Source organism: Rhinolophus ferrumequinum, chromosome 21 (genome assembly GCF_004115265.2).
Source record: "Rhinolophus ferrumequinum isolate MPI-CBG mRhiFer1 chromosome 21, mRhiFer1_v1.p, whole genome shotgun sequence".
Taxonomy (NCBI): Eukaryota; Metazoa; Chordata; class Mammalia; order Chiroptera; family Rhinolophidae; genus Rhinolophus; species Rhinolophus ferrumequinum.
Window position 1 is genome coordinate 17,261,206 of NC_046304.1, and position 24,832 is coordinate 17,286,037.

A 24,832-nucleotide genomic window follows, 5' to 3' on the forward strand; every position below is an offset into this window, starting at 1 on the left:
TCCCAAGGCTGCTGTCCTGGTGAAGATGCCTCCAGCACCAGGGATGCTTCCATCCGGCAGGCCCCACGCCCTTCTCTATCCCAACAGCCTCTTCTGGCCTATGCTCCCTCCTACCTGGCCCGCATCAAGGGCATCCACCCAATCAGGAAGGGGCCATGGCACAAACAGGCCCTGCTCTGGGACCTGGCACCCTGCACTGGGAGGAGATGTGCAGGCGTGCGGGCGGAGGGAGGGAAAGCATGCCTCCACAGCACCCTCCCGCGTGCCCGCGGGGGCCAGTCCCATTGGGCCTCCCCATGGCCACCCTGACAGATGCAGGAAGTGATGGTGTCCTGGGGCCACTCGCTAGAGAGATGCGTTCAGCTGGGGGATGTCCCAGGAACACGTTCTGCAGGAGCCTCCACGGTCACTGAGAGGAGGTGGGCAGAGAGGCTAAACTGTTAGAGCCAGAGGCGGCTTTCCAGATCTGTAGGTCAACGGGGTAGAGTTGAGAGTCCAGACAGAAACACATCTATGAATGGTCAACTGATTTTCAACACGGGTGCCAAAACCATTCAAAAGTTTTTTCAACAAATGGGGCTGGGGCAACTGGATAGCCACCTACAAAAGAATGAAGTTGGACTCTGACATCACACCATATACCAAAATTAACTCAAAATGGACTGAAGACCTAAATGGAAGAGCTAAAACTATAGAACTCTCAGAAGAAAACATAGAGGCAAAGCTCCTGACCTTGGATGTAGCTAAGGATTCTTAGATATGACACCAAAAGCACAAGCAACAAAAGAAAACATAGATAAACTGGACATTATCAAAATGAAACTCGTTTGTGATTCCAAGGACACTATGAAGAAAGTAAAAAGACAACCCACAGAAGAGAAGATCTTTGCAAATAATATCTCTAAAAAGGAACTTCTATCTAGATTATATAAAGAAACCTTACAACTCAACAATAAAAAAAACCCAACTAAAAAATAGACAAAGGATCTAAACAGACATTTCTCCAAAGAAGGTAAAGATGGCTTCCTTTCATGCAATAGACAGAATGCCTGGTGTGCACCTACTATGTGCCAGGCACTGTGCTGCACAATAGGGACACAAATGGGAGGCAAAGCAGACTCGGCCTCTGCCCTCATGAGACTCACACCCAGTGGGCAGAGAGTACACATCCACATGGGCCTGTACACATCGCAACTCACTTAATCCTCACAATGGGGTAGGTACTCTGAGAGCCCCCATTTTACAGATGAGGAAACTGAGGCATCGAGAGGTTGAGGAACCAGCTCAAGATCACACCGCTAGTAAGTGGTAGGTCCGAGATTCACACCCAGGGCAGTTTTCTCCAGGTTCATATTCTGAACAACTACTTGATGTTGAGTGTTATCTTTAAGTGATTCATTCTACCGGGAGTCAGAGAGGGCTGCTTGAGGGGGCTGATGGTGAACAGGGTTTGAAAGTCTTCATCAGGCAAGCAAACAGGGAAGGAGACTTGCAGAGGCACAGAGACAAGCATCAACAGCGTTTAGGAAACACTGGCGGGTTCGGTGGTACTGAAGCAGAAAGTGTAAGTGCCAGGTGAGGGTTGGGGACAGTGACATGGCCGGAGAAGGCTATGGTAGGCAGCGGGACTCCTCCCTCCAAGAGGGCAAAGGGGAGCCATGAAAGGGTTTTAAGCACGCAGGAGACCTGACCCAATTTTGGTTTACGGATGCCCTAAGGGGCCTGGGTGGGGGTGCCCAGGGCAGACAGGTGGTCTGGCTGACCAACTGCGGAGGCCTGGAGAGAGATGACAACTCAGGTGCAGGTGGCGGCCAACAGTGCTAGGGAGCACCCCAACCCATCCTCCTCCTCGTTGTAGCCACGTCTATAACAAGAATGGGTGAGCAGGGTGGGCGTCCACTGGCCATCAAGGGACAGAAGAAAAGGAGCTCACTAGGGGGCGTTGCAGGCCTCGTGCCGGTGTGATCCTCAGTGAGGACAGTGAGAGCTCTGGGGAACCTGAATTCGGACACCCAACCCAGCAGCCTCCACCCAAGGGAAAGTGACTTTGTTCTGTGACAGGAGAGCCCTGGCCTCAGCTGCAGTGGGCTCAGGGATGGAGCAGTTCCGAGAAACGAGCCTCTGCTGAGATGGAACCAGGGGACTGCTCCCTTCACATGGGGTAACAGCATCCTGTGAGAAAATAAACCTCGTTTCAAGCAAAAAAAAATAAAGAAAAGCCACCTCCTGAGTTTCTGTCTGGGTACCCAGGGAGCAGGTGAAGCCAGATGCTGTACTACAAGCTTTATGTGCATTACCTTACTTAATCCTCTTAACAACTGTGCAGTGAGTTCTACTTTGCCCCCATTTAGTAGATGAGTAAGCGGAGGTGCAGGAAGGTTAACTATCTTGCCCTGGCTAGTTAATGGTAGAGCTGGGATCCGAAACAGGCAGCCTGAGTCCAGAACAAGCTCTTCTATCCACCTCCAACCTCATTTTAACCGAGTGTTTTGACTTCTTCTCAAGATAGCCATTGTATCTAGATACTAGAAAGGAATTAGATTTCAGGCCCCGTTGCACGGTAATAACAGCCCACATTTACACAATAAATTAACTCATTTTATCCTCATAGCACCTCACGATGTAGGTACTATTAATATCCCCGTTTTACAGATGAGGAAACTGAGGCACAGAGAGGTCACGTGTCTTGCCCAAGCTCAACAGCTGCTGAGTGGCCAAGCTTGGAACCCGAGCAGCCTGTCTCAGACACCACCCTCTCTTTTGCTACCTGACTACATAAGTAGTGCAACAGCGCACTTCTAACACACCCAGGGGTCCGATCTCTCAGGCCATAGCCCATGAGATGCAGTAACTACAAGGGCAAGGCCATGGCTAGAACGTGCCCAGCAAGAGTAGGGAGAAGCTGACAGTAGGACAGGTGAACGGATGAGAAACCGAAGGTACAGTGGTCTCTCAGCAAAGGGTGTGTGGACAGACAACCCTGGTGAGGGCATCGGGGCCGTGCCCTCTGCCTGCCTGCTGGGCGTAGAACCACTGTGCTGCCCACCTGGACACATGAGGGAAGCATTCAGCCACTGCAGGTTGACCCATTAGTGGGTCACGCAGTCGGTTCGGCAGATCCCCTTTTGGAATGGACTGAAAAGGAGCATCTCACATGCTAAGGGCAGGTATTGTTGTATGAATCTTGGTTCAGATATGTATACACACACGTGTATATAGACATATGTGGTGTTATGTGTGTTGCACTATAAAATGATTTTCCTACTATGGATTTTGTCCAAAAATGTAGGAGTACCATTATTTCTACTAAATAAGCTGTAGTTTATTCCTATAATGGAATTCTATGCAGCTTTGACAATGAATAATCTAGAGAACAACTATGAATCTCAAAAACATAATTGTAAGCAGAAAAAGGCAAGCCAGAAAAATATTTATACTATGATTCTATTTATATAAATTACGGGCAAAACTACCCAGTTATATTATTTAGGAGTGCGTACCTATGTAGTAAAACTCTAAAGAAAAGGAGAGAATGATGAACACAAAATTCTGGATGGTGGTTACCTGTCTGCAATGGGGGAAGTGGGAGGGGGTAGTGTGATGGGTTGAAGTGTGTCCCCCCCCAAAAGATACGTTAATTCAGAATGTGACTTATTTGGAAATATAGTCTTTACAGAGGTAATTAAGTTAAAATGAGGCCATTACAGTGTGTCCTAATCCTACATGACTGGTTTCTTTATACAAAGTAGAAATCTAGTTGCAGAGACAGAGGTGGGTAACGTGAAAATGAAGGCAAAGATGGAGGCAATGTGCCTACAAACCGAGGGGTGCCACAGACTGCCAACAAACTACCAGAAGCTGAGAGAGAGACCTAGAACAGGCTCCCTCAGGGCCTCCGAAGGAACCAAGCTGACACCTTGGTCTTGGACTTCTGGAGTGCAGAACTGGGAGACAGCACCTCCAGGGGGGTTGCTTAAGCCCCCAGTCTGCGGTGCTGTGTATTAGTAAACGAACACAATGAGGCACATGGCAGCTTCCTAGGACTGAGTACCAGAGGCACCTTCAAGCTTAACAAAGGGCAAATGGATGTTTGTCTCGTAAGTCTTTACCAAACCAAATCCAGACACTGTCTATGCTCTTTCACATAGATGATGTATGTCATATATATAAAATAGAAATAAAAACCACATAGGGGTCATCCAGCTGTTAATTTTACAGGTGAGGGCACGGAGGACCCACCTTAGATTGCATACCAGGTGTGTGGCTGAATTAGAACAAGAGCCCAGGTCTTGCACTTCCCAGCTCCGTGAAAGCCGCCAGCGTAGTCACGGCCCAGGGTAACGCAGAAAAGGCCAAATTCTGTGCAGAGCACAGGGACCCGTGAACTCACAGTCTTCTGGGAAGCAGTAGAGACCCGTCACTCTTCTGTGCCATGGGTCATGAATACAATGCATAGGACCACAAAGGAAATCAGTTATATCGAAATGCTATTCTAGCCATGGGGACTTGGTGAGTCCAGGAGAACGAACGAACTGATCAGTGCCTGGACACAGGAAGCACTCAACACAAGTCAGTGATGGTTTTTACTGTGCGTATTAGGAGTTAGTTCCTTTTTCTTGGGCCTGGGTCAGTGAAGCTGAGTGGGGACACCCTGAGACCCATGCCTCGGAGCCTGGGCTCAGCTGAGGGATGAGGGAAGCTGCCCTGAACTGCAGGCCCTGTGTGTGAGGCTGCCACCAAGCAGGGGGGTGCTGTCCCGAGAGAATAGGTCCCTCAGGGCTGAGAGGAGAGACACACACAGCAGGCCTTGCCTGGAGACAGGGAGGTAGGCCCCCAGAAGAAAGAACAAACACAGCCAGGATCAGAGCCCTAGGGGCCTAGTCACGTGCATTGCTAAAGGGCAGAAAGTGACACTTAATAGGAGCCTCTAGGGGCCCAGCACTCTCCACACATAACTGAATTTATTCAAATGTCAGCTTTGCGACTGCACACTACATATGGATCATACCCAAAACTTGCAGATGAGGAAACTGAGGCTCAAAGATGTAATGACTTCATAGAATCAGTATTTACATCCAGGTCTCTGGCTATAAGGAGAACCTCTAATGCAGACTCACAATCATTCATTCATTCATTCATTCATTTGTTCATGCATTCACTCAACAAACCTTCAGGTATATGGAAGTCTCCCAAGGTGGGGTACTTCTCCAGCGAAGACACTGTCACTCGATGGGGCTGCTATTCTTACCCTTTGGGCCTCCAGGGAGTACTGCTGACAGGTGCCCTGGGCCAGAGAAGGGGGCAGGTGGCAGCCAGGCCTCACTGCCTTCTAGAGAAGCATGCAGACCTCTAGCCCAGGTACACCATCCTTTCTCAGGTACACAAAGGCTGGGGCCCTAAAATCTGGCATCCTCTTCAGCACCCCATCCTGGGCTTTTCAGAAAGGCCCACTCGCCTAGAAGTCAAGTCTTTACAACCGGGCCAAGGACACCTGCGAGGTCCGCTCAGCACCCCCACATGGCTGACTAATAGTAGGACAGCATCCATTCTCCTCTGAACCCCAAACCAGCCCCATGAGTCCATCTCCACGGCAGAGAGTCTCATGAAGTGACTCACCCGATGCCACACGAATAGTAAGCTGGGGTCTGGGAATCAAATCCTGGCTTTTGTAATTTTGCAACTTTTTTTCCTTTACCCACAGACCCCTTAGAGAGGAGAAGCTCCCCAGCAGAAGTGAGAATGTGCAAGACTCACACTGTGACGGGTGCTCAGCGAGCGTTTATCAATAACAATGATCCTTCGCTGGGGTATAAGACAGTGTGATGAACAGAGGAACATACGTTGTCACCCATCATCAACTTAGCTGATGTTTACCACAACCCCAGGACATACATGAGGCAGGTATTTGTAATGCTCACTTTGCAGGTAGGGAGTCGGCGGGATGATTTTACCTAGACACGGGCTAGTTTCCTGGATTGTGCCCCTCCAGGTCCATTCTCCCTGCTTCTCTACCCTGCTTTCTGCCTCAACAGAGGTCAGAGGAAGGGAGGGGTGTGAGGCTGGGCTATTTCCTACGGTCCACCCAGGCTGTGTGCTGTAATCAAAGGCTGCAGCTCCTGCCAGGAAGCTTCTCACACCATCTCTGTGTCTCTAGGTGTGGGAACCAGACCTGCCCCTCACCCTGACCACATTTTGGTCATGGTCCCCTGAGAAACTCTCTCCAAACTCCCCAGTGTGTGTGTGCCATCTGCTTCCTGCTGGACCCTGAAGGATGTGGACATCACCAGGTTGGGGACCCTGGTCTCCTGATGGATGAACCAGGGATTCTGAGAACCTGACCACTTACTGAGTAGTCCCTCGGGGGACTTGTGGGGAGGGGACAGAGGGAAAAGGAAGGTGGCAGAGAACTGCAAGGAGCTGGTAGCAGAAACGGCAAACGAAGCTCTTGGTCTCAGGGTTCTCTTTGAACTAACTGGGCTTCACCTTCGGAAAATGGGGAAAGACCACAACCCTGAGAAGGGAGCCCGGGAAAGGCCTGTGGTGGGATGAGAGGTGGGAATACTTCCGTCTGGGCTTCAGGCCAAGCGAGCCACTCGTGCTGCCTCCATGAGCGTTCTGGAAACCGGTCTCTGTTTACAAGCCGGGGCGGGGACGGGGCAGCCCTTGTAACAAGGGGCACTTCCAGACGGTGCTCCTGCAATGGGCTGGGGTGCAGAGGGGAGCAGGGAGATGGGATGGCCTCGAGAGAGAGAAGCTGTAGCATCTGATGCCCCCGCATCTGAAAGAGCCAGCTGGAGAAGAAGAGATGCCGCCTGTTGGCTTCCAGACCCTCTTTCCCATTCATCCCCCTTGGCACAAGCCTCCAGGTGGGTACTAGGACAGGGGGCTGTTTGAGGTCATCTGGGCCAGGAGCACACGGTTGGGCCACATGGCCAGACCCCGGGTGACAGAAGAGCAAAGAGGAAAGGCTCTTCTCGGAGAGTGGGACAACGGCACGTGGATTTCCTTTCTTCTACTTTTAGGTATTTTTCTAGTCTTTTATAACTACATGCTTTCATTTTATAAAGGGGGGGAAATATCTATCCTGGAGAATGATGAAGACTCTCCAGGAGAAGGAAGACATCACACCGTGGCACAGTTAGGTATGAATGAATGTACCTGGGGAGGACCTGGAATAAAGAGGATTTGCAGGCACGGACCTCAGTCGGGCCTGAAGCCCAAGTCTTTTAGGGACCCTCACTTTATACAGTGTCTGAACAAATACTCAGGGATGCAGCGGGGTGTCTTACACCTGGTGACAGGCTGGCACATGGCCAGTGTCTCCATGACATTCGGGGGCGGTGGGCAGGAAGATGTAAACCCCTAGTGAGCTCCTTATGCCTGGCTGAACCCTCTCTCCATTCAAGGATCTCAGGGGAACCGAGGAAGTCACACCTCCCTCTGGGAGTATGCTGCCTTATCACCTGCTTTGTGAAACCATCTCTGTAGGTTTCCATGCCCTTGAGCTTAAAGAAACTTGACATTTGTTCACGGTGGCAGTTGGTAGGCAAGATGCAGCCTAGTGTCCTGTTTAATAGCGGGGGGGGGGGGGGACGGGTTCCTTGAGGTCACATCCCAGCTCGTCGCTTACTAGGTAGTGTCCTTGTGCAAGCTACTTACCTAATCTGTGCCTCTGTGTTCTCATCTGTGAAGTGGATGTAAGTGTCTTCTTCATAGGATTATTGTCGAGAATAAGGGAATTAATATACAGGAAGTACTTGGAACAACATGGGACACACAGTAAGTGCTAGGTAAGTGACAGCTATTATGACTAGCATTTCTCCATTCATCACATCATTATTTTTTTGTGTCACCACTACAAAAAACCACCTCAGGATTTCTGTGACAACTCCACAGAAATTTCTTATCGGCTTGGCCTATAGAGGTCGGGGGGCGGGGGGCACAGAGGAGAGAAGAAAGTAAAGAAAGTAATGAAATGAGCAAGGAACATCTAGATGGATCCCCTTGCTAAGTGTTACTACATAGGTACCATTTAATCCGGTGGTAGGGACACCAGAGAAAATGCAAGACACTCAGTAAAATTTGAACTTCGGATGAGTTGCATGGAATATACTTATACAAAAAAACAAAAAAACCCAAAAAGTCATGGCTTATCTAAAATTCAAATTTAATTGGGCATCCTGTATTTTTATTTGCTAAAAAATTTGGCAGCCCTCTCGGTGAGGTTGGTAAGGTTGTTCCCATTTTAGAGGTGGGAGTGCCGAAGCTCAAAGGGGCTCAGTGTCCGGGGGTAACTGTCCGAGCACATAGTCAAAGGCTACGCTCCCTGTCAGCGGCGCGCTCTTCCGTCCAGCTGCACCCCTCTTTTCAGAAGAGGGAACAGGCCTAGAGCGAGAAGCTGAGCCCTGTCACCGACCTACATCACAGCATTCTCTTCAGCCCCTGGACGGAGCCTGCATGCAGGAAGAGCCATTTTTTCCCAGAGCGAGGGAGGTATTTCTCCCCCAAACCAGGGCACCAGGAAACCTTCCTGTGGGAGAGGGAGGGTGGGTGGCCAGGGATGGGACCTCCCAACAAGGGCTACAGTCAGCCAGGGTGGCACCCACGGCCCTTCCGGGAGCTGTCCCTGCCTGGGGTGGAACCTAGAGGCAAGAAGCCCAGGAGAAAACTCAGGAAGCACCAAAGGAAACCCCTCCGGAAGTCCTGAAATATTTCCATGGCCAAGAGAGAAACTGTTAAAGTGAAAGCAGCACTGGGTACTGACAGAGGCCAGCCTGGCCTCTCAGAGTCCAGGGCATGACCACAGTGGCCCGAGCCCCCGCCCAGGTCACAAGGCCCCCTCCCCAGAGGTTCCACAGGTGGCCTCGGGCCCCCCAGAGTGCCCCATGCACCTTCCCCTGAAGGGGCCCCACTCTGCTCTCCCAGACTCCAAGTGGGGGTTTCACTTCAGTCATTCTCAGCTCTATTTTTACTCAAAGGTGGCAAGAAACGGTGTTCAAAGCAGGACAGTTCAGTCACCTGATTTCCACACCTCTGCAAGGCCAGGGACCACGGCTGACCTTTGCTGGGAGCAGGGACAGGGAATGGTTCAAGAAACCTCTTGAGGGCTCCCCACAGGGCCAGGCGTCTCGGTCTAGAGCCCACTCCCTGGTCTGTGACTTCTCAAGGAGGTGACATTCAGCCTCATGTGACCTGGCCAAGAAAGGCCAAGGGGCGGCCTCCAGGCCAAGGAGCAGCACGTACAGAAAGGTGTGTCTGCGGAGCTGTGAGGAATTCAGTGTGGATGGAGGGTCGGGAGGGTGGTCAGGAGGGGAGCAGCGTCTGAAAGAGCTCCGTGCTCCCCTGAGGACTTTATCTTCCAGGAAGGAGTGGGTGAGGTGTGAGACTGGCCATTGGCTGAACCAGATCCTCCAGGAAGGCTCGGAGGAATCTAGGTCCTTCCTACCCAGCCTGGGCGTCACCTGACGGCTTGTCAGAAATGCCATCAGAAGCCCTGCCCCAGACCTGCTGCACCAGAACCTGCATTTTTACAAGATGCTCCGTCTGGGTGAGGCCGAGTGGTGCCTGGGACAGAGAAGCATCACTCTCCCCCTTCCTCATGCCCAGCTCTACCTCCTCCTCGCACCCTCTCCGCTCCTTGATTCTCGTAGGTGGCCCTCCAGTTAGAACAAGGGGCCCCAGGCCCCCAGGACATTCCCTTTCTTCATACCCCCCAACCAATCACAAAGCATTTTCAAGCTCCCATACGCTAGAGGCACAGCTGGGTGTTGCAGGAAAGGTTCCCGAATGGAGCTGGGCACACAGAGGAGCTTTTCAAACACACAGATGCCTGGGCCCCACTCCCAGGTTCTCATTCAGAGAAGGCCTGGTGTGTCCCCTACATGGCACCCCTGGCCACGTGCCCAGGCTGGTCATCCACAAAGATCTGGGTTCACAGCCCAGCTCGGCTCTTTATAGGCTGTGTGACCTTAGAAAAGCTGTTTAACCACTGTAGAATCTTGGGGGGAAAGTTTCCTCATCCATCAAGCTGAATAAAAAGAGTTGGGACCTCCCTGGGAGCTTGACAATTAAATGGGACATTGTAAAGCACTTAAGGACGATGTCTGGCACCCTATAAATGGCAGCCTTTGTTATTCTTCTTCATGCCTCTGAGGAGTTTAGAGTCTGGCAGAGAAGAAATGACAAGAGGCAAAAAACACTACATAGGTAAACATTATAAAACACTAGATAAGAAAATGCTCAGTGATGTGTCCCAGAGCAAGCCGTGTTCTGAGTTCTGGGGGGGGGGGGGGTGCTCTCTGGGACAGAGAGGGTTAAAGCTGGGTGGGAGGGCATTCACCAGAGCACAGAGGCTGGCTGTGGGTAGGTGAGAAGCCTCACTGACTGCGGCAGGGAGGGGGGCTGAGTATGCTGCGGGGGAAATCCAAATGTGGGGGTCTTGAATGTGGTGGAAAGAAAATGCCCCACGGGAGGTTTCTAGACAAAGGAGAGGTGGGTGGAAGTGAGTGTAGTGGAGCCACAGCCATGTGGAAAGGGGGTGGTGTCTCAGGTGGGGCTGGGGGTGGAGGAAGCTCAGGTGTCACTGCAAGGGCCTGGCTGTGGCAGCAGCTGACCAGCCACCATTGGGCCCCAAGGCCAGAAACAGCTCTTCTGACATCAAATTTGGGTCCCTTCCTTCCTTCCTTTCCAGGGAGCAGGAGGCATCACCAGCTCTTGCTTTTGGTCTCTAAAGGTTCTGCACCCAAAGACAACACATGGTGCCCACTGACCCATCCAGGTGGACACCATCGAGGCCCAAGGGGGGGACGTTTGGTCAGAAGCTGCCACGGGTCTGCAAAACGTTTGTCCACCTAAATCAAGGGAAAATGGGGCTTCTACACGGGTGGGTAGCACACCAGCTGGTCTCTCATTAGCCCTCTCAATGATGCGCTAGAAAATTAACAACCAAGGCTTTCTGCTCCATTAACACTGAAGTTGGCCCTTCAGGGGGGAAAGGGGTGGGGAGGGCATGGGTTTTGTCTAGACAGAAGCACTCATAAAGACCAGATGCCTGAGCTTCTGCACCTCAGAAAGGGGGTGGGCAGAGGAGAACTGGTAGGTCCCCAGCATGGCAGGTGCCCCCCACCACCATGGCGGAAGTCCCCAGCAGAGGCTGATCACAATGGCTGTTCCTTCTTCTCATCCTGAAAATGAGGGTAAGAGCCTTTCACAGACTTACTAAGGACTAAATGACAGCATGACTGTGAGAACACTAGCTCAAGTCTATCACCCATTCGGTGTCCAATCAATTGCTTCATTTTTATTTTCATTGGGAAATGGGCGCAAAAGAGAGATGTGTCGTGGATTGCCTTTATCTGGCCAGAACCCAGAGTCATAGAAGGGTCTGACTTGGTTCAAGGTCTGCAATCAATCCTTTAGGAGTGGGGACTAAAGGGCCCTGGAGACCTGCTACCCAAATCGTGGTACCTACACCCCCACCAGCGGCGTGGGCACTGCCTGGGGTTTTGCTAGAATGTACAACCTCAGGCCCCATCCCACACCTACGGTGTGAGAATCTGCATTTTAACAAGATCCTTAGGTGATTCAAATGCACAGCAGAATTTGAGTGGTTGCTCTAGTATATTTGGTCCTAGGAAAAAATCATTTTCTCCCCTCCCCTCTTCCATCACAGGAAACATGGGTTGCAAGACTCTGGGTAGATAGGGACCTGGATGCAGAAGAGCCCGTGATTAGCACCTGCTCGGTGGCCATCTGCGTTAAAGCACATTCAATCACATGTTGAGAAAATTATTCCCTTCTTGATTCCTTTCAATCTTTCCTGTTACTGAAGAAGAAAGACGCTGTTTGGTACCAGTATCCCTTTCACATCCCTCTATCCTCTATCCTCTTTTTACTTTCCTTTAAATAAAGACACAGGAGGCTCAGACCTAGATCTTTCCAACAGCAACAGTGTATCACTAGAATGAATAACATTGTTTAGTTTTTAGAGCAGTTGTTTGTAAGGTAATTTTTGATCTATTGCAAGTGGTACAGATGTCCCATTAGTTTCCTTTCTAAGTAAGTTATATTTTAAACAATGAATCACATTGAAGAAAAACATGAAGTCCATAATAACAGAAGTGTGTGAATCTGGCAAAAATCACAACAGTGATATATAAAGGACTGCAGTTCGGTAAGTTATTCCTCCTTGCAGTTCAGAAAGCCCTTTGAGATCATTTCATCCACTGGGTTTCATATTGCAGGTCATGAAATTAATGTAGCAGGTCATGACCAGGACTTTTGGGGTATGTTTTTAATGGAGTAGAATGGAATAGAGTAGAACAGAAGGGCATAAAAATATGAGTGCATTGCACATGTGATAGGGTAAGTATTGTCCCATGAAACTTTGGTTTCAGTTTGTGTGCACACTGGCTTACGATGTAAAATGCATGTACCATCGTCGGCCATCTCTATCCACGGGTTCTGCATCCGCACATTCAACCAATCATGGATGGAAATATTTGCAAAAAATGTTATGTTGTTGCTGACACCTACTACCGTGTTTCCCCGAAAATAAGACCTAGCCGGACAATCAGATCTAATGCGTCTTTTGGAGCAAAAATTAATACAAGACTTGGTATTATATTATATTATACTATATTATATTATATTATATTATATTATATTATATTATATTATATTATATTATATTATATTATATATTTGGTGGGAGGAAGGGTCGGGAGCAGCTAAGGCCTTAGGGGCAGCTGAAATTCCACATGTGCCCCCCTACAAACATATGAGTGAGGGGGGCGGTTCGTGGGTCCCTACACCGAACCAAGCAAGGGTTCCTAAAAATCCCTCCAGACTCAGTGAAGGAAGTAGGCTGCCAGTGAAATTTTGAGCAGCAAAGGGCAAGGAAGAGAACAGAGTTGTGGAGCAGCCCCTCCCACTATCCCACTTTCACCTTCCTGCTTTGGTTGTCAGCTCAGGGCAGCTTTCATCCCCTTTACCACATCCAAAAAATTCACCTCACACAAAGGCTTTGTGCAACAAGCCCTCCAGTCTTCTTCCAGCCGGTCTGGCTCCAGCTCAAGAGAGGTCTGCTCAGGTGTAAAGCCCCCCAGCACAGGCGTCCCCAGGGGACTGACCTCAACAGGGGACTCTGGGTTGTGGGGGGGGGGGTCTTAGTGGGCGTGGGAGTGGGGCTGAGGGTCTGCTGGGATCTACCCCATCATTAACATGCTGCATGCGGCTGAGTTCAAATGCAGAAGCTGGATCTGCAGCCCAGCTGGCTCTGAGCCTCAGCAAAGGACCTCGGTGTGCAGTGGCCTGATTTAGGGCCCAGGGCTCTCTTTATTTTCCTTTGGAAGCTGTGGAGGTGAATTTAAAAAGGCCTGAGAGCAGGGCCGGCACATGTGGGCTCTGCCAAGTCCTCTCTGCCTGCAGTCCCCACTTCCTTGCCCCTAGCCCTGCTCTGCTCTGGAAACGGGGCACTAGCTGTACCCCATCCCTACCCCCAATCCCCCAATGTGTGTGTGTGTGTGTGTCTCTCTCTCTCTCTCTCACACACACACAATGTGTGTGGCTTCATAATTGTTGGCTTCTTGCCAACAATCTCAGGGACAAGGTAACACTGAGATATGGGCTCCAAGCACCCATGGGAAGACCTTTTTAGGATCACCCCTTAGGAAGAGGCAGCCCAATTAGTGAGCACTTACAGGACAGAGAGCTGCCCAAATGCTATGGGGGGGGGGGGCCCAAGACAGTCTTCACAGTTGTCATGCTAGCTAGAGAGATGAACAGATGAGTCCACCTCGGGGAAAGACCAGCTGCCAAGGGGCCTGCACTGGCACTGCAAGGGAGAAAGAGCAGTTCAGAGTCAGGCCAAACCTGAGCTCAGTTCCTGGCTTGTATTCTAGCTCTAGGACCTTGAATTAATTACTTCACTTCCCTGAGCCCCAATTTCCTCCCTATAAAATAGAAATAATAATTCCTGCCTCGTAGGAGAAGCGCTGTTGAAGATTGGTGATACCAAATGGAAAACGTCTGGAACACTGCTGACACATAGTAGGTACTCAGTCGATACTGGCTATAATGGTTATTGTTGTTGGAAGCTGAATGGGCTTATACAGAGAGTCGGAGTGATCTGAGATTTTATCCAGCTCAAACTGGGAGACCTTGTGCAATAACTTAACCTCTCAGTGCCTCAGTTTCCTCATCTGTAAAACGGGGATGATAACAGGTACCTTGTTGGGTTGTTCAGATAATGTAAGGAAAGTACCTAGCACAGCATGTGGCACATAGTAGGGCTGGTGAAATGTTATCTTTTCTTTCATCCTTCCTATACCAAATGGAAAAATCTAATTTCCAGGAACCTAGCAGGACGGATGAGCTTTCTTTTCATTGGGCCCCGTGGTGGTGAGAGACCCAAGGATGAGGTCTCTATGTCCCTTCACAGAATCCAGACACATTTCCGAAAGCGGTCCCCATTGCACAACTCCAGGGGGCACCACCACATAGCACACACTGCCACCCTGACCCCAAAACTCTCAGAAAGGGGTTTTTCTCCTAAAACTGCACCTTCAAAGGGGAAACCCACTTACACAGATGGTCCATTGGCTGTTTAGGCTGAGGGTTACGCGCAGCTGAACAGGGCGACCACAAGCGAGGAAATCAATTGCTGTGGGGAGTAGATATCCTCCAGCTAGGAAAACAACTGGGCTTAATTACACAACATCTTTGGACTCTCTGTAATCTCGGGCCATTAAACCCTTGCTGCTGGCCAGGAGGCAATGCCCAGGAGGACGGGGTGAGCCCAGCATCCTTGATAGGATCAACCCTTCACTCCCATGAAGGTAATTACGGCCACATCTTTCCCCAGAAGCCCTGAGTAAACCCGCAGATCCCTAGTCAATACAGGGCTTCTCGAGGCAGCACCAGTTCCACCGAAACCCCAGAGGCCAGTGGCCATGTCCACCAGCGTGACAAGGACTCTGAGCTCCATCAGGACTGGGTGGCCGACGCCTCCCAGCCACCCCACCCTTCTGGAGACCTTGGTCACCTTGGGCAAAACGCCTGACCGCATCTGCCATGTCTCCCTGTGGTCTAGACGGACGTGAAGGCATCGCAGGTGAGGGTCAAAAGAAGGGACTAGCACCTGATCAATTAGGTCACCACCGGGCCCACCCCATCTGACCCCACCTTCTGAAGACCACGCTGTCAGTTTCGATTTGGCCAGTCAACCCATATTCATCTTTTGTTCCGAAGTGTGATGGGAAAGCAAGGGCAGGAAGAGAAGACAGGAATAAAGCATAAGGGCAGCAAACTGAGGGAGAGGCCCAAATCAGGGTTGAATCTGGGGACAGAGAACGGGCTGTCCCGTCAGCAGCTGGTCATGGTACCACTCGGCCCCACTTCAAAGGGCTCTTTGCTGGTACCTTGAGAAGAGGGTTGGACTGAGCATCCATCCCCAACCCTCATTCAGGGATGCACGCTATAGTCTGCCTGTTGCCCTGATTTCTTTCTTATTCCCCATTTACGGGGTCCGGACATGTTCTCCCCAAGCTTCAGGGACAAGCAGAACGCTCCCCCTGCCAGTCTGGTGCATCCACGGCTCCCACTGACTCCATTTTGCCCAAAGAAATGCACGCTAAGGTCACAAGTCAACATCAGCGTCTCCCAAGCCGCCCTGGAGACAGGTAAGCCCGCAGGCCTTTCCTACTGGCATCAGTGGAAAGTGCCGTGGCCCTGAAGGTACAATGTGATGGGTACTCCAAGCCCCATGGATTGCCTCAGCCTCCCACACCAGGGGCCCAACAGAGGCAAATGGCCTGGAGATGACGTCGAGTTGTTCTGAAGCCGCCTACTTCCTGGTTTGCCCTCAAAGGGCTCAAGCTGAGTCCAAAGCTACAGCGCAAACACTGGCAGTGCAGTCTTCCAATCACAGAATCACAAGCCCTAGCAACGCGTGGGACTCCCTTGGGGGGTCTTCGACTCCACTACACGCTACTTCAATTACCAAATCCACACAGCCGGAAACTTGTGAATGGGCCAGCCGATGGGTTTCTGGGGTTTCTAGTGGAGTAAGGAATGAAAGCAGCCAAGAACCCAGAAGCTTTCTTTTCCCTCCCAGACTCACTCACACAACCAAAAAGTCCTGAGGGCTTATTATGCACCGGACTAAGCACCTAAGAACTTGGACCAACACTCTGACCCTCACACCCCCTTCCTACTCCCTTCCAAACTGCTCCGCAAGCCTTTCACGGATTCCTTTCACCGCTGGGGATCATGATGAGCTGGACAGCCAAGCCGTTCAACAGCACCCCTCATCTTCAAAGCACTTTCTACAAACATTGACTCATCGACATGGTACCCATGGGAGACATCACAGCCTCGCTTTACAGAGGAGTGTCCACAAGGCGTGTGCACCCGAATAGCCCAGGAAACAGACCATACCTCAGAGAACAGCCCGAGTCTTCCATCCATTCCACCCACAAGCGTGAGACAGAATGGGGTTTTCTCACTATTCCCGCATCTTCTACCCACCTCACAGGATTTTCTAGCTCATTCTTCACGAGCGTTCCTGTCACTTCTTCCTCTTTCCAAAGAACGACAGCAGCCATCACAACAACAAATTACGTTTCTCTGAATGGATGATTTCATTTTTCTGCCAGCCCCACCTCTGAGACTCCAGCAGCCATGACAGTTATGGGCTGGTGTTATGCCTGGGGTTACCGAGGAAAAGGAAACATCCATCTGTAGGTGTTCACTAACACATCAGGGGTGGTCTGGGTGAGAGAGGGGCTCTGATCAAACCTACATAGTCAGCCAGGCCAGTGGCCAACGCAGGAATAAGGTGGGAAACTGAGGCAGGTTCCTGCTCCTCTGGGAATGGGTTGGTGTCCCCACAGCCCCAGATGCTTTCCTGGCCCTTAGACAGGGCGCTGAGTCTATGGTGGGCATGGAAATATCACGAGAGGCTGAAATAGCCCTTGGAAATGTTGCTTGGGGTAAGAGAAGTGAGCTCCAAAAGGCAGGTTCTGATAACAAGAGCTGATTCTGCCTTCTGAGAGGTCCAAGTAACTGCAGGCTTTTGCCTGGCTCCACAGCGTAGGTATGTTTGAGGCCAGAGCTGAATGGCTTGGGACAAAAAGAGGCTGAAATGGGCAAAGGAAAAGATCTTACATCTAGCCCTCGACTCTCTATTAAATAAATCCTGAACATATGGCTACAGGCTTTCCATTTGAAGATGTGCCAAATTATTATTAGCCTTCCTGGGCCCATTCACATCTCAATTTGGATCTGTTTGGAGGGCAGTCTCCACTTCGAGGGACAGAGGAAGCTTCAGAGCACCCCCCCCCCCACCCTGCCACTTTGAGGTAATTCCACAGAATTTAATTTACTCAACCTAATCCCATGGTATAGAGAAAACCAAGAGAAAGTGATACGTGTTTTGTGGAAAGGGTGATGAAAGATACAGAGATCCCCAATAAAAATTAAAAAAAAAAAAAGAGATACAGAGAAGATAAAACGAAGAACACAGGTCTACAGAGAGAATCACACCAGCTCCAGGGAAAGAATCTAGACAAAGCACTGAGGGGTGAAGCTGACAGGATTCCATCAGCGTAGGAAAATGAGTGATACGGAGACAGGAAGTGGAGTGGCTAGAACCCTTACTGGCCACTCCAGCTTCTCAGGGGCAAAGACTCAGCTCCAATCGGTCCCAGTTCACTCTGGCGGCTGGGAGTCCACCCATTTCCTTGAGTCAGACAAATTGCCATCACCACAGCCCTTCGGGACTTGTACCACAGGGGAGAGGGGGTCTACTGCCCACCCCTATCAAATGACCATCACCCTGTAATGGCAGTAGACACACTCCCCCGGCACAGATGCTGAAGCCAGAAAAAAATGCGCTGACAACTCTGAAATCAGGAAGCGTGTGAAGAAGAAGAAGAAGGGCTGGTTGGCAGTGGGGCACTTTAGGAGTAGAGAATCACTGGCTTCAGTGAGCTCAGACAGAGTCTCAACCAGCCCTCCCTTGGCTCCAGGACCAGGTCCCAGTTCCTAGGTACAAGAGACACAGGGACAGGCCAGTCACTGAGGCCACGTACCCTGCTGGACCATTTCAGGGAAAACTCTGTGACAAAGGACCAAAGAGACAAATGTGCCCCACTTCATGACATTTCAAGGCCTTGAAAAAGCTCAGACACAGCCAGGTGAAATTCACAGTCTTCCTAGGGTATGATCTGAATTCCAGCTTTGTCACTTATCAGTTATGGGACCTTGGGTAATGATTTGAACTTACTGAGTTTCTCTCTCTGTAAAATGGAGGGAAGACTACCCATCTTGCCAAGTGGTGAGGTTTGGAGAGAAAGGATGGAACGTGGTACCTGGCACATAGCAGGTCCTCAGGAGATGCTATTATCACGGTTAGATGCTATCATCACGAGCTCAGGCGGAGACTTATCGCTGGGTCACTCACATCCCTAAGAAGTACCCTGGCTACCCTGTGCCCTGGGTACCTCGCCCCTACAATTCCTGATGGATTTGGCTCTGCTGGTGACTTTGCACCCCAGGACTGTGAGCCTTGTAAGCAAACAGTTTCCCGGGAGACAAAGGAACTTCCTCTGGGAGCCACAAAACCCTGCTGCCAGGCAAATGACAGGCTGGGTATTTGTTTTAATTTAGGCTCTTGTCAAGAGGAAACTTCATGGCTAACAGCCCAAACATGACTGCACAGCACCTCCCCAGGAAGCCTCATTCTCCAGCTCTCAAATAAGTTGTTTTGAAGAAGGAGGCAGGGACTCCTCACATTGCTGCCAAGTCAGTGCCCCCCCCACCCCCCAATCAGGCTGCCCTAGGAGCCCAGAGGCCAGGGTAGAAGCAGCAGCAGAATAGACAGCTCAGAGACAAGCCTGCCTGAGTCAGGGCTGGTTCACAGACACCCCCAAAGAGGCCCTTCGTCTAATTCACTTTCCTGGTCCTGCCTTCCTTTGGTCAGAAAATTTCAAGGCAACCTCAGGCAATTTTGCTTCTCTGTTGAGGGGCGCGGGGAGAAGGGGGAGATAGGAGAACTTAGAAATAATCCGGTCAGAGACAGTTCTTCAGGGCAATGAAGAGAAAGCCAGAGCCAGGCTTCCATGCTTTGGGAAATAGGGAAACCAATACTGGGTTTCACAAAGAGCCAGAGACAGTCAGGAACACAAGCAGCATGTGAATACGAGGCATTGTTATGACTGTTATTTGCAAGAGCACAGCTAAGAGGTCACTAATCCTTCCTGAGGGCCAGGAGGCGATCTGCAGCGGACTCTGAACAGATGTGTGCCCCCATTCATGCAGACACACGTGCACACACACGCCACACAGCCGTGGGCCCTGACCTTCACCCAATGGTGCCGGCCTCCGCAAGGGAAGGCGCAGATGGAGTGGCTGGGCTGGGCGCAGGACCCGTGCCCAGGGGATCCCGCTTTGCCCCTTTGATGTTGAAAAACCAAAGTAGAATGAACCATCACAAGGAGAGCTCCTAGGGGGAGGAAAGGGAGGGAAAAAGGATGGAGGGGGGAGGAGAAGGGAGAAGAGGGAAGAGAAGGCCTGGGGAATGATGGGGATCCAAGGGGACACAGAGGTCAGAGGCTGGATGCTGAGCACTGAGGAGCCTCCAGAGCTCAAGGCACCATCCTTGTCCCCTCCCTCCCCCCACCCTCCATATGACAGGTACCAGGTTGGCCCTTAAAAATGTCCTTGTCTCATGGCATCCAGTGTCCAGAACCAGATCCTGGCTCCACTTGCCTCCCCCACCCGCTGCCCCCCCTTAGGTTTCTGGGCTAGGAGAGTAGCGAGAGAGAGAGAGTGGGAGGGTCCTACTGAAGTGACGGGGGAGGGAGAAATCCACTTCCTATCTTCTTCAGGGGCCAGCCAACAGGATCCTCTTCCTACATCCCTGAGAGCGTTGGAGAATGTGTCTCATCGCAGGGGTGGGGAGAAGTGCCTGCAGTGCTTTAGCCACGTAAGGAAGGTGGAGGGGGTTGGGGGCGGGGGGCGCTCACCCCCAGAATGTATGAGTGATCCGTTACACATCCCCAGCCGCAGCGCAAGAGCAATCACATGATCACGGCAGATTTGGGAGCAAGGGGGTGGAGAAGCCGAGAAGGTCTGTTTTTTTCTTTTTTGGGGGGGTGAGGATGGGGGCAGGAAAGACTGCAGAGCCGGGGGTTTTCAGCTCCTTCATCCAAATGGCCCCCACGGAGATCTACACACACAGTCTCCCTTCCCAACCACCCCCACCCCAAAACACACGCCCGTCTCAGGATGTCCCTGAGGTGGCAAACTCCGGCCCCAAGGGCTTTGCCAAAATGGCCTTTCTGCTTCAGCCTGGACAGAAGGAGCAGCCAGGGAGCGAGGCAGCACCGACAAGGGTTATCTCCTCTTCCTGAGGGCTGGGAAGTGCTCAGTTACACAACAGGTGGGAGAGGGGTGACACAGCTCTCCTGGCTCAGTCGACTCGCTGCCCCCCCACCCACCTGAAGTCCGCTCTGGGGACCCTATGTGCGGCCGATCGCGGGCGCCCCACGCCGCTTTCCCGCCTCCCAGCCCGCTGGGTACCTGGCCGACGTGCCCGCAGCCCCCAGCCCGCGCCGGGCTCCCCAGACAAGCCTAGCACCTCGGGCCCCAGGGCCGTCGGGGCGCCGCGCGGGACTCGGGGCCCGTTCCCACCCGGCCTTCCCGGCCCGCGCGTGCACACGTACTGCTGTAGAGGGTGTCGATCCAGGAGAGGCGCGGCAGGCCCCGGTGGCTCAGAGGCTCCATGCCCGCGGCTCCGCACGGCGGCGGCGGTGGCGGCTCCGTCAGATCGGAAACCCGACCCTCATCGCACAACAAAGGAGGGAGGGCGCCGGTGGCGGGCGGGAGGGCCGGCCGGGAGCCGTGAGGGGCAGCCAGCCCCGGAGGCCGAAGTTGCCCAGCGCGGGGTGGAGGCTGGGGTAGGCAGGGAAACAGGTAGCAGGGAGGAGGGGGCCGGAGCTGCCCGGAGGGCAGAGGCGGGCGGGCGCGGGCAGCCCAGCGCCCCCGGGAGCCCTTGCGGCCCCTGCGTCCGCAGCGAGCCCCGCTGCGGATCCCGGAGACTCGGCCTCGCAGCCCGCGCTCCAACTAGCAACTTCCCGGGGGCTGCGCGGAGCCGAGGGGCGGGGGACGCGGGCGGCGACCAATGGGCGTGAGGCTCCCGCGCCCCCTCCCCCCGCGCAGCACGCCTCCAGACCCCGTGGGGGTGTGGGAAGCAGCCCGGGTCCCCACCGACGCCCGGGCGGGCGAGAAGGGCTCCAACCCGTGATGGAGGAGGGTCTTGTCGGGCTCTCCCGGCTGCGGCGCAGGCTCAGGCTTCTCCTCCTCCCCTCGCTGCGCCCAGCCGAATTCTGGCAACCCGCAGACTAGGTGCCGCAGGGAGACCTATGGGCCCGCAGGGGTGACATCACCTGACACCCCAGGATCTCTAAGCGCAGTTTCAGGGGCCGGTGCGGCTGCCAGGCCCCTCCCTAGGAAGCCTGGGGGGCGGTGCTGAAGGGGTTAAAGTCCTGCCGTCCGCAGCCTTGGCTGCCCTGGAACTCTTTCCTTCCAAACCTTAACAGCGCTTCATCTATTTAAACACCCTTAATCTAAAAGCCAAGCGGTTCCTGCACTACACGCCAGGGGTGGGCTGCTGGAGAAAGGCGGGAGGCTGGGGGTCAGTGTGGGGCTGTGGAGGACAAACTGGGGTACAGAGAGGCTCCAGGGTCTCTGCCAGTCCCCTCCAGGAGCCTTTTCTGGGGATCCCTAGCACAGCCCAGGAGGCATACCACGTATACATAATCACATACAAGTTGAGGGAAGTTTGGGGTCAAGATGCCTCTGAGAACAGAACAAAATCCCTTCTAAGAAACAAAATCCCTTTAGAAACAAAATCCCTTCTAAGACCACTCCCCAGGAGCAGTGGTCCCCTAGGTGCTGGTTCCATGCGACCCAAGGCAACTTGGGCCTCCTTGGGCCGAAGGACCAGGAAAAGGGACTGGAGGGGAGCAGGTCAGCCTAGGATGGCCCAGGGCATGGGTGTGGAAGCCCCTCTCCTGAGCCCAAGGGAAAGGAGGCAGTGGGTCCACCAAGGGAATGGTCCACTGGGCCATTTATGCTGGTTTCACCTCAGATAGTGAGCAGACCCTCCCCCCACCCCACCCCCAAGCAGTTTATGGGACCCAGCTCTACAGACAGGCCTGCAAGGTGAAATCTCCTCCTGGCTTTTGCGGGGGGCCAGCATCCACGGAGGATGTGTGTGGGGGTGGGGATGGGGCGGGTCTCCTCATCTTTCCCAACTGTAGATCTAGTTCTTCTTAAGGGGAGAAGCAGACCTTCACCCACGATGCTGAAGGGAAGCCTACACCCAGCCCCAACACTCACTTGCGTAGAGGCTGCCCAGAGCTGCCCGAGCGGAGATGGTGGCCACCAGCTCACACAGGAAGGGGGAGCCCCTGGGAGGAGCAGGGAAAGATATTCCTCAGGTAGCTGCAGTAGAACCGTGAGGAAACATTGGGCCCTCCCTGCATCCACCCGGCTCTCCTCTACCCAGCCCTCCTGGCTCAGGCTCTGGCTCCAACTCTTGTGGCCCCTCCCTGCTCAGTTGTCACCCTCCCACCATCACGTCCTGCATACAAGACTGGGAGGACCAAGCAGGCACCTGGAGCTTGGCAGAGAGGGGGGCGTGCGTCTCCAATGAGATGCTCCAGAAATAGAGGCAGAATAGAAGAGGGAGCAAATGGGCTCTCCACGGAACCAAACGGAGGACGGTGAGCACGGAGGAGCAGAGTGGGGCCCAGGGCTCTCTTCTGCCCACATGGAACTCTTCAAAGGCACAGAACCCAGAAGAAAAATGTCAATAGGAGCACAGCCCAGGCAAGCAGCAGCACTGCCCCCTCCCCAACCACCACCAACACCATCACCACCACCACCATCACCACCATCACCACCAAGGCAGTCTGGGCCCTCTCTGCACGCTGTGGGGATTTTCCTGATGGCTACATCTGGGCACTGGCTGTAAGCAGGCCATGGATGTATGTTTCTGCGTGAGTCACATACATTTGCATACATTTTACATTTTTATCTACAAAAGCTTGAACAAGCTATTTTCAGCATTTTTCAAGCTAAAAATGTTACAGTTGCTCTCCTTAGCATCGCCATAGTTTGCTTTTTTCTACCTTCTGTCCAATCCTGTCCTGGGCCTCCCACCCCAGGATACAATACAGGGTAGAAGGAAAGAGGAATCTTAGAAGCAGTAAGGAGGATCACTTCTAATAATTAACAGCGAATGCCTATAGCGCACCTGGCTTAGACCTTAGTGTTTTGTTTACAAGATTATTTCACTGTGAACCTAACTGTTATCCCATTTTCCAGATGAGAAAACTGAGGCACGGAGCAGCTAAGTAACCTGCCCAGCCAGTAAGTGGAGGGCTGGGACTTAAACCCCGGCCATCCACTCATGCTCTTAAATGCCATGCATGCTGCCTCCACTGGCAGCTTACTGGTGGAAGCAGGGTGGCAAAAGTCCCTGGAAATCTTTGCTGATCACGGGTTGGAGACCACCTTCTAGGAAACCCTTCCAGCCCCTTTCTATCTCCACACACCTGTCTCACACATACGTGTCCAGGGAAAGGGCAGTTATTTCAAAGTTTCCTTGAGGCCTTTCCTGGACAGCTTCCAGAAGATATTCGCACCACACAGCCCAATTCTAACCTCGGCTGCAGAGACACGGATGTGGGCCTTTGCGCACCAGGGTCATCTGAGACTGGAGCAGAAGCCTGCAGATTCCTGGCACTGAAGGTGGGGAGGAGGTTGGGGGAGACATGGTATCACATCTTACGAAGGAAGGCGTTCAAGAGTCACTCTCATCTGCATTTTGCCAAAGGTGAAGTGCTCTTTCAGCAACCCCAATCTGTCCGAACGGCAGTGGGGCATTTCTGTGGACAGGCCACCCTGATTCAGCTAAGTGCAGACCTGTCTGTGCACCACAAGGCACTGATTCAGCACCCATTACACTGCGTCCTCCAAGCCCACACTAACTATTCGCTGTCCAGTCCTTGAGGCGAGTGCCCTCCATCTTCCCTGGCCCTCCCTCTGGCCTGTGCCCTCAGGCTGCCCTCAGCGCCCCACCTCCCATCGTGACAGGCCTGCTCCTGCCTCGTCACCAGACGTCAGGGAGGTTTAAGAGTCGATTGCCTTGCCAGGGGTACTGATGACGAGGGGCTGAGTGGGAAGACGATATGTCCCATTCTGAAGGTCTGTGGCCTCGCCCTTAATTCCCAGGGGGGTGCTACTCACTGTCTCTCCAACAACCAATTCTTGCTTCTACCAGCCACTTGGCCAGGATGGAAAAAGCCCAACAGATTGGTATTCAATAATACATGTTGAATAAATAAAGTTAATGACAGTTAACATTTATTGAATGCTTCTTAAGTGCCAGGCACTGCTCTATGTGCTTCCCATAGATTATCTCACTCAATCCTCATAATAAGCCAGTGAGATAGGTTACCATCCTCCCCATTCCACAGAAGCATAAAGACTAAACCATCGGCTAGTGGTGGTGACCTTGGAAATGAACTGAGATTCTGAATCCAGAGTCCGCACGTGTAATCTCTGTATTGGGCTACAATGAGTGAACAAATGAACAAACACAATGAAGTTAAACTCTAGGAGGAAGAAATCGGAGCTACAGGAGGAGTGCAAGGCAGTGTAATTCCAGAACCCCTTGGGCCACCAATGATTAAGCAAAAGAGAACCGGTTCCCAAAGAAAACCACCTCTACTACAACAGGCCAGATGACCCTGGAGACAAG

At 52.4% G+C, this 24,832-nt stretch overlaps 1 protein-coding gene across 3 annotated transcripts in view; it reads right to left on the minus strand.

The window, feature by feature from the left end:
* ABR (ABR activator of RhoGEF and GTPase) overlaps positions 1 to 24,832 on the minus strand; it is a 173,381-nt gene that overhangs the window by 112,400 nt on the left and 36,149 nt on the right. The window contains exon 1 of one of the 3 annotated variants that reach the window (XM_033089013.1): positions 20,727 to 21,386. The exons of the other annotated variants lie outside the window; for them this stretch is intronic. Coding sequence (XP_032944904.1) covers positions 20,727 to 20,787 — 61 coding nt within the window. The 5' untranslated portion in view covers positions 20,788 to 21,386. Of the gene's footprint in view, positions 1 to 20,726; positions 21,387 to 24,832 lie in introns of those variants that run through there. 3 annotated transcript variants of the gene reach the window in all.